General features: G+C 25.5%; 6 protein-coding genes across 6 annotated transcripts in view; 1 reads left to right on the forward strand and 5 right to left on the reverse strand.

The window, feature by feature from the left end:
- ENU1_108700 (ribosomal S17 protein) overlaps nucleotides 1-207 on the reverse strand; it is a gene marked incomplete at both ends in the record, with an annotated part of 369 nt that extends 162 nt beyond the window's left edge. The window contains one exon of the mRNA XM_008859495.1: nucleotides 1-207. This exon is cut by the window's left edge and continues 162 nt beyond it. Within this exon, the coding sequence (XP_008857717.1) occupies nucleotides 1-207 (207 nt within the window).
- Nucleotides 208-468: 261 nt separating this feature from the next.
- Nucleotides 469-3,918, reverse strand: ENU1_108710 (tyrosine kinase, putative; the record flags this gene model as incomplete). Its single annotated transcript, XM_008859496.1, has 1 exon — nucleotides 469-3,918. One exon carries the CDS (start codon nucleotides 3,916-3,918, stop codon nucleotides 469-471), a length of 3,450 nt encoding a protein of 1,149 aa, XP_008857718.1.
- Nucleotides 3,919-4,287: 369 nt separating this feature from the next.
- On the forward strand, nucleotides 4,288-5,142 carry ENU1_108720 (hypothetical protein; the record flags this gene model as incomplete). Its single annotated transcript, XM_008859497.1, has 1 exon — nucleotides 4,288-5,142. One exon carries the CDS (start codon nucleotides 4,288-4,290, stop codon nucleotides 5,140-5,142), a length of 855 nt encoding a protein of 284 aa, XP_008857719.1.
- A 52-nt stretch (nucleotides 5,143-5,194) lies between these two features.
- ENU1_108730 (hypothetical protein) lies at nucleotides 5,195-5,596 on the reverse strand (the record flags this gene model as incomplete). Its single annotated transcript, XM_008859498.1, has 1 exon — nucleotides 5,195-5,596. One exon carries the CDS (start codon nucleotides 5,594-5,596, stop codon nucleotides 5,195-5,197), a length of 402 nt encoding a protein of 133 aa, XP_008857720.1.
- A 404-nt stretch (nucleotides 5,597-6,000) lies between these two features.
- ENU1_108740 (hypothetical protein) lies at nucleotides 6,001-6,783 on the reverse strand (the record flags this gene model as incomplete). The annotated part of the gene is made up of 1 exon (XM_008859499.1): nucleotides 6,001-6,783. The coding sequence occupies one exon, from the start codon at nucleotides 6,781-6,783 to the stop codon at nucleotides 6,001-6,003; it is 783 nt and encodes a 260-aa protein (XP_008857721.1).
- Nucleotides 6,784-7,134: 351 nt separating this feature from the next.
- On the reverse strand, nucleotides 7,135-7,818 carry ENU1_108750 (Ras family GTPase; the record flags this gene model as incomplete). Its single annotated transcript, XM_008859500.1, has 1 exon — nucleotides 7,135-7,818. The coding sequence occupies one exon, from the start codon at nucleotides 7,816-7,818 to the stop codon at nucleotides 7,135-7,137; it is 684 nt and encodes a 227-aa protein (XP_008857722.1).
- Nucleotides 7,819-9,648: the final 1,830 nt, after the last annotated feature.

Genomic DNA, 9,648 nt, shown 5'->3' on the forward strand with positions numbered 1-9,648 from the left:
GATTCCTCTAACTGGACCCTTTTGAATTCTTCTCATTAAGTGAGTGATAAAACCAGCAATTTTGTTTCTAAGTCTCTTAGTCTCAACAACAGCAACTTCATCAACAACACGTTTGTTGGTGTGGAAATCGAGAGTTAAGAGTGGATAATACTTTTCAATGATATTTCTTGCAGCTCTTTTAACTGTTTTGGTTCTGACTCCTCCCATGTTTCACTCACTTATTCAAGGGTTAGTTCTTTCCTTTCTAAGTTCTTTTCCTTTTATTTTGTTATTTAAATAATTATTTTTACTATTCAGATTAATATTTTATATTTATGATGTTCATAACCCCATTTTTAAGATACTATCAATTATAATTCTATTTTAGTTTTTTATTAGTTTATAATAGTAAAAATTACTCAAACATAAAATTTGGAAAAATTATCTTAACTAAGCGACAAGTCAAGTATTTATGAACATAATAATGAATTAATCATCATCACTTGATGCAGAAGACCTACTTTCACTTTTACTAATATCTTCTTTTCTTCCATCAGATGATTTTTCAGAAGCAGAAGAACTAGAGACTGATTCTTTACTGTTACTATTATTTTCGTCTAAAGGTTTTGAAATTTCGTTTTCAACGTCTGGTTTAGGTTCAGTAATTATTTGAGGAGTGTTGAGGTCTTCTTTTTTAGATGATTCTCCAGTAACATAATTAATATCAATATTCCATGACGCTATTTCTTGTAAAATTTCTGTAGCAGTAGGACGTTTATCAGCTTCTTGATCCCAACATTTAGTAATTAAATTCCAATAGTTGTCAGGCATATTGTCTGGTCTTTCAAGTCTATTGCCTTCAATAACAAATTGAGGGATCATCCATGGTTGATTAAATCTATCATCGTTTTCATAAGCTTGTTTTTCATTAAAAGTTTCATATAATACCATTCCATATGCATAAATATCTACTGGATATGAATAATTAGAAGTACCTTGAAGTGATTCTGGTGACATATAAGTTGGTGTTCCAATACCTGTAGATAATTCTTTATTAGCAAGAGATCTTTCTGAAACATTTCTACAAGTACCAAAATCAGTTAATTTACCACAAACAGATGAATGTGGATTTAATGAATAAACTAAAACATTTTCTCCTTTAATATCTCTATGAATAATTTGATTTTGATGAAGGAATTGTAATGCAACTGCAAGATCATCCATAATTTTAATCTTTAAATCATATGAAACTTCTCTTTTTCCCCACATTTTACTTAATGATCCAAATTCTGCAAATTCTGTCACAATAGCAATTTCTCCTTCTGTATAGACTGCTCCAATTAAACTAACAATTGTTTGATGTCTTAATTGAGATAACATACCAACTTCATGATTAAATTCTTTTGTTTGTTCTTCAGTAAGATTTCTTGCTTTCATCTTTTTAATAGCAACATCTTGTCCTCTATAAGTTCCTCTAAACACGAGACCAAAAGCACCTTCACCTATTGGTGGCATAACAGGTTTAAGTTCTGTATGGTCTAATTTAGTTGATAAATCAGACTCAATAATAATTTTTAATTTTGCTGTTTCTTTATTATTATCATCAACATCCATAGCAATAATACCAATGTCTTCATTTACAATAGCAGTACAAAGCATTTTAATTTTAAATGTAACTTCAATACCAAATCCTGCTTTTAATGTTTGTCTTACTGGATTAACTTCAAGTGAGTATCTATGAGATGGGTTTGTAAGAATTTCAAAATAATATGATTTGTTTGATGTGTTCATGATTTTAAGTTTTTGTTCATACTCTGTATCAACAATGGCTTTTGTTGATGGAAGTCCAAAATCAAGTTCCCATCTCTCAGTTTTTAATGGGAAGTTTTCATTATCAGCAGATAACAATGCAAGTTCAACATCTGATGATACTCTAAATGGTCTAATTTCTGTCTCACGTTGTTTCTCAGCAGCTCTACGTCTTCTCCATAATAAGAAAATAATAATAAGAATAATCACAATCAGAATTAAACATGCACCAATACATAATGGAAGAATTAATGCAAGATTAACTTTAGTACATTCAAGTCTATCTCTTGAATAAGTATATCCACTTTCACATTCTTCACACCCAGTTCCTTTACATTTATGGCAATGTTTAATATTATCACAACTAAGACAAGTAGCGTTATCTTCAGTAGTAAGGTATTGAGTATCATTACATCCAGTACAAATTATTCCATCACCAGTAATATCACCTACTTGTTCCTTACATTCTGTACATCTATCAGGACATTTGAGACAATAACCGTCATGTGTATAATACCCTGTATTACATATAGAACAACCTGAAGTTGTAATAAGACTTGCACATTGATTAAGGTTGTATTGATCACTCTCCGAAATGTTAACTAAAAAACATTTTCCTTTTGCTTCATCTACTGCATCTGTCAATGATTTAGGTCTCCAATACAAAGCATTTGAACTATTATCAGTTGCAGAGTTACATGTTTGACAATAACTACTGGACGTACATGAACCACATGATACATCACATTTAGTACAAGTGACATCACTTAAAAAATATCCAGAGGCACATTCTACACAATATCCCATTTCAGTTCTAACACATTCAGGTGGTTTTTCAACACAATTATAAATATTTTGTGTATTTCCAGTTAATTCTTTATAGAGAGAAGTAGCTTCAATACTAATATTAAGTGCATATCCAGCATTACAAGCAGAGCACCACGTTGAATTATATTCACAAATTTTACATTTAACATCACATAACTCACATTCTTTTTTAAATTCCAAAACATTTGTTTTGCTATTTTTTGTCACAGGAAGAAAATAGCCAAATGTTTGTGGAGAAGTTGTATCACTACATTTTAATGGATCAATTATTTTTTTTTCAGAATACTCCTTACAAAGTTCCAAATTAGTTTGATCATAATAACATTCTAAACATCCATATTGATCAGTAACTTTACAATTAGAATTTTTTAAAATACATTGACCTTCTTCCCCACTAAAGTAATAATTAGGACCACATCTAAAACAATAATTTTCATTTAAACAAGAAGAACAGTTTTTAGGACAACTAACACATTGAGATCCTTCTGAAAGATAAAATCCTTCATTGCATTCTAAACATCCTTGTATTCCATTTGATCTAGCACAATTATCAATAGAAGGTACACATTTTCCTTCAAATAATTTCATTGCAGAATTACATTCAACACAATTAGTAGAATTAATACATCTTAGACATTGCTCAGAACATGGAGAACATTTTCCATTATCAAGATAATATCCTGTTGTACACAATTCACAATGATCTCCAAATATATGACCTGAAACACAATGTTCAATAGAAGAACATTCAGAAAGTGGATCTGTTGGATCTTTTAATGCAAAACCATTATTACACATAAAACAATTTTGAGCATTAGAACATCTTTGACAATTAATTTTACAAGGAAGACAACTTAATTTATCTACATCAAAATATTCATTAATACCACATCTTCCACAAACTGCATTATTTTCTTCTTTAGAACAGTCAACACATTTTCCTCCATTATTGACAAGAGTATATCCTGCTTCACATTGGAAACATTCTTGAGAATTACAATATTTACAATTAGTTGTACATGCCTTACATTCTTGATTTTGAAGATAATACCCAGGTTTACACATCGTACAAAAAAGATTATCCCAAGTATCACAATTCGATATATTCTTTCTTGAAGTACATTGATATGAACTATCTAAGTAATAATTATCTTCACAAGTAATACACTTATCTTCAGCAAAACAAGTTTTACAGTGGTTGCTAGTATTGCAATTTTTACATTCTCCAGAGGTATCAAGATATTGTCCATCAGAACAATCAATAGCATTAGAGTAAAAGAGGATTGTAAATAAAAGAAACATGAAGTAAATTTAGATCTTTTCACTTTTTCAGTACTATAAAGGGTTTTTTCTCTTAAGATTGCTAACTTCTTTTCAAGTAGGCACTCATTTCTATCAGCCTCTATGAGAAATATATTATCATTATAGATTAATTTATTATACTTTATTAATTCTAAAAAATTTGGTTAGAAGAATCTTAAAAATGAGAGAAATTGAATATGTTCTAAGTTCTTTATTTTTTGTTTTCCGATTTTGATGTATAACTAACAAAAAAATCATTATTATTCCTAAAATAATGGTTTTTTTAGTTAATAGAAAAATATAGTAATTTTATAGTATATTTATTAATTAACAAAAAATAAAAAGAATAAAAAAACTTTTTTTAGAAAAATGAATGGATTAACGAGAGATGAGATTGAAGAACGAGCAAAACGAAGTTTTAGTTGTGGAGGAAATACTTTCAATGATATTTATAGTTGCAGAGGAGGATATCATCAATTTAACGAAAGTGTTGATGAATTAATAAAATATGACTCAACAGAAATTTGTAAATTACATACAACTAAAGAAGTTCTTGTGTCATTGATTAAAAATGCGTTATTAAAAACTGACTTAATTGAAGCAGTTGATATTAGTAAAAAAGAAGAAAAAAGTGATGAACAAATAATTTCATTTAAAGAATATAAATTAGTATTTGATGGAAAAGAATGGATTAATCAAGGACTTGTTAAATATTGTCAACCTCAAAAATTAATTATTAGAAGAAAAGAAGAAAAAGGATATCAATATTCGTTGTTTTATAATCCATCTTTAATTGAATCTCCATTAAACACTCGATGGAATTGTGAATATAAAATAATTAATGAAACCATTGGATTATCAATGACTATAGGGGGAAATGCCTCTGTTGGAGTTATTCAATTTATAGAGAACTTTGGCTATTTTGAAGGGAAAAAAGGAGAAAATAAATACAGAATTGAACCATCTTTTGTTCTTGCTATATTATGTGGTATTGTATCAGAACAAACTATTGAAACATATACTGAATATATTAATATTAAATCATCATTGTTAAAACAAACAATTTCAACATTATACTCTCGACTCAAATTAACTCAAGACTTCAGTGAAGCTAACTGGATTAATAAACAAATCACAAAAAGTGAATTATTATTAAAACAAAATGAAGAAAAATGGGATAAATGCACAAAGCAATTAAAAAATTATTTAATTTATGATTATTAATAAAATTTTATGATATATAAAACAAATCAATTGAATAACAAAATATGTTAAATTATTTTTTCATTGGTTTACCACAGTATGGGCAGAAATTCATTTTATTATCAACTAATTGACCACATTCACAAACAGTAGTTTGAGCAACATTTTTATTTGTATTTTGCTCTGCAACTTTTTGTAAAAATTTATTTTCTTCATCAATAATTCTTTGTCTTTCAGCTTCATCATCAACACCAGCAGTCATTCTTGAAGGTTCGCCTGATTCTTTATCTGCAACACGATAATAAGCAGGGACAACATCAGCTTTCTTATAATATTCAGCTTGTTTTGTATGTTTATATTCAATTTGTTGTTGTTTTCTATATGTTTGGAAACAAACATTATGGAATATTTTTCCATCATTATTAACTTTCTCAGCTGGATAAACTTCTTTACCACATAAGAAACACTTAGGCATTTTTTAATTTACTGATTCAATAGTTTTGAAGTTCTTTAATATTTAAAGGGTAGATTTTTCGACCAATAACATCACATCTTAGCTTTTTTCCTTGTTAAAGTGGTAATTTATATCTTTTTTTTTAATCATTATTTCCTTTAAAAAAGTATATAAATAGTAAAAAGTTGTAAAATCTAATAAAAATAGTTTTTTCTTTACTTTTGAAGTTCTTCTGTATTTACAAGGATTTTGTTTACGTCGTTTAAAGGTTGATTTTTCATTTCTGTATGATTATTAAATTTTGGACCTTCTAAGGGTTGGGTTGATGAGATGAAGCGAACCGAGTATAGAACTTTAAATCTAAATTAACTTAAAAAAAAGAGTCTAAGATTGTTTTCTGTTGTCCCTTTAACTCAATAACTTTTTTATTTATCTTCGCTAAGACTATTAGAAGATTGGTCATATGAACTTATTGAATGCCTTTTGTGTTTATACCCTTTTCTCTTTTTATAACGATCTTCATAGCTTGATGTATCAGATGAATCAGATACTGACTTTTTATAATGTTTTCTTTTTGAATGTCTAGAATGTGATCTATGATGTTTTCTTTTTCTTTTACTATTTTGTTCAGTATCTTCACTTGAATCATCTGAATAAGAATGCCTTCTATGCTTATGTTTATTTTTTACTTCTCTTTGTTCTAGTGAAGGTTGTTGATTTTCTATTATTTTGTTTTCATTATTCAATTGGTCTAGACTACTACTTTTACTTTTTATAACAGATGATTGTTTTGGTGATTCTTTCTCGTTTGTTTTATTTTCTGTTTTTATATATTCTTGTTTTGTTGATGTCTCATTAAATTTAAAGTATTCATCAATTAATACCTGGGAATTTTTGTCTGGTTGATTTATGGAAACAAAAAATAATGAGTTAGCAATTTGAAGAATACTATTAGAAGGTAATTCAAATTGTGCATATTGTGGAACAACACAACGATTTACAATAACATCATTTCTATCACTAAAATTAAAAATAAACCCTTTATCATCATTTTTGTTGTTCATCACAAAATCACAATGATGTGGAAGGGTATTTCCAATAATGACATCAGTGAACTCAGAACCAAACGAAGTTGAGAGTCTCTTTACATTAAAGCTTCTTGAAGTTAATTTACCATCTTTGATTTTAGTAAATAATATAGCAGTCATGAAAAAGCTCTTTAATGATAGATCTTGTAATTCGATATATTGAGGGAAAAAATTTAAAATAACACAAAATTAAAAATTCTTCAATTTTATAAACAAGAATTAAAGAAACATAATTCATTTTAATTCATTAAACTTCCTTACAATAATTTTTTTTTGTTTCATATTAGATTATTTCAAAAAAAAAAAACTAAAGAAAGAAATAATTCTATTCTTTATATAGAATAATAGATTCATTGAAATAGATTGATTATGAGATATTTTTTTATAAAATACCAAAACACTAATTCCACAACATAAATTAACAACAATACATTAATTAATTTTGTTATGAAAATTTGAAGAAATTAAGATTCATTGTAACTTTTTTTCCTCTTTTGTAAATGGATTGAAGAATGAAAAGAGTTTAGAAATTTTTTTTTCTTTCATCTTAATAAAATTGGAATTTGATTCAATTGAAGGAGTTAAAGTTGAACAAGGAAAAGAATTAGGTGAACTTTGTGATGAAATTCCTTTTGTTCTTCTTGGGACAGTTAACATCATAAAAAGTGTTTTTAAGTTAAAAGAGGTTTTTGCTGAAGTTTCTAAGATAGTACATTCACAAATTCCATTTAAACTCAATTGAAGTTTAGTTAAATCTTTAGTAAATACTTTTCTATTAATTTCTTCATCAATCTTATTAGCCACAATAATAAATTTTGGTAGTTCTTTTTTATTATTTAAGTGAATAATATTAATACATTCAATAATATCATTATGAGCTTTTTCAAAATTTTCTCTATCGGTTACTGATAAAACATAAATTATAAATTCTGCTTTTGTTAGTTGACAATCTCTTAATATTTTAAATTCTCTATTACCTCCATTCTCTATTATTTTAATTTCAACCTTATATTTTTCTCTTTGGATTGTACAGTTATACACATCTTCAATAGTTTCTTCATATAAATTAACTTCTTTATTATGAAGATATTTTTCAATAATAGAAGTTTTTCCACACCTAGAAGGACCTATAAAACAAGCATAGATAGTTTTCATTATGTATCTATATGATTTATTCGAGTTTAAATGTTTAAATAGTTCATGTTCTGACACTTTCAAACATAGACTTTCTCTCCTTACCACTTTTTTTATTAGAATCACATTTATTCTATACTATTTATATTTATAGCGTAGTTTCTCTTTAAAGTTTTTTTTGTAATATCTTTCTTTAACGTTCTTTCATTTTTATATTCAGAGGAATTTAATTTACTTTTTGGTTCTTAGTTAATAATGTAAAAAACAAAATTTTTTAACCAATAAATTATGTGATATATAATAACCCAAGCTAGTTTTACATCGATGATTTATTGAAAATGGCATTTATAAAATAACAGCTCAAATAATATTCGTTATATCCTATAAAAAAAATGAAAAAGAATAAAGAATATCCTTGTAAAAAAAAATTATTAATTTGCCTAACTTAATAAATAAATTCCTATCAAAAAAATGATATTTTTTTGTTAATAAAATTAAATAACATTTTAAAAAAGAATAAAAATATCTTCTCAAGTTATAAATAGATCAAATCTGAGTATTTTAATGAAATTTATTCTTATTTTTTTACATCAAATATATTACCTTATTCATAAATTATGTCGACATAGATATTTATGATTTATTGTAAATAAAACAGAAGTTAAAATTTTAGTTCTTTAAGAAAGTTAAGCAAAAATATATTTTTCATTAACTGTTTTTACGTAATTATAAAATATTTGAAAAAATTCCATAAAAGAAAAATATCAATAAAAAACTAACCATCACATACACATTTATGACTGAAGAACTTTCTTTATAAGAAGCAAAAAAAAACATTTAAATGATAAAGTTTATGATAATACTAATTGGGATAATGAAATTTTTTTTTATTTTAAGATTATACTTTTAAGTAATGAATTGAAAAATAGTACTATGAAATATCGGTCTGTTTCTCAGCTTAAATAAGAAATATATTTGTTGTACTGGTTATTGAATAAGTCACCATAAGTAAATTATTGCTATTTATTATATTAAATTATACTAAATATTACTAAATAATATTCTCATCAAAGAAGTAAAAATTATATTAAGTCAATACTAATTTGTATTTTTTATATAATATCTATATAATAGTGTATATTCTATATTTTTACATATGTTTTATTCTTAATTTTTTCTGGTAAATACTACCAATAATATACTTCATATTATACTAATAATTTAAGTATTTTTTTCATTATTTAAATATTGTAATAATATGAAATAATATTGATTAATGGTTTAAATGGAATTATACTATATTTCAAAAATATATTTTAACAAATAATATAATCAAAATACATTGATGTAATCAATATTTCATTCTTTTCTTATATTCTAAAATATACTACACATTATTTATCAATCTATGTTAAGATTTAACTTATTTTTGTTCATGCCTTTATCACGATGGTCTTTATATATCTGTTCAAACTTTTTTATGTTTCAAACACTTTATTTATTATTGAGTTTTTTGGACCATAAATATTATTTCAAACATACAACATGAGTTGTTTTATTTATATTTTCTTTAGAAAAATTTATTTAAATCAAGTTTTATCTAAAAGTTATAATATGCTTTGATCTAACTTATTATATTTGTATATCTCATTCTTATTATATTCATGTAATTCCATTGAACATTTGTATAATTAATCATATCTATATAATTTTCTTGAACAAATTATTGTAATATTTTTAAACCAGCATTAACATTTATTCTTTTTATTTATATTTTCCTCTGTTTATTATCTAAATATTTGGAAAAATGAAAAATAAATATTGTTCTTGTGTTGGTTTTATAAGGTATAC

This window comes from Entamoeba nuttalli (assembly GCF_000257125.1).
Source record: "Entamoeba nuttalli P19 unplaced genomic scaffold asmbl_4648, whole genome shotgun sequence".
NCBI lineage: Eukaryota > Evosea > Mastigamoebida > Endamoebidae > Entamoeba > Entamoeba nuttalli.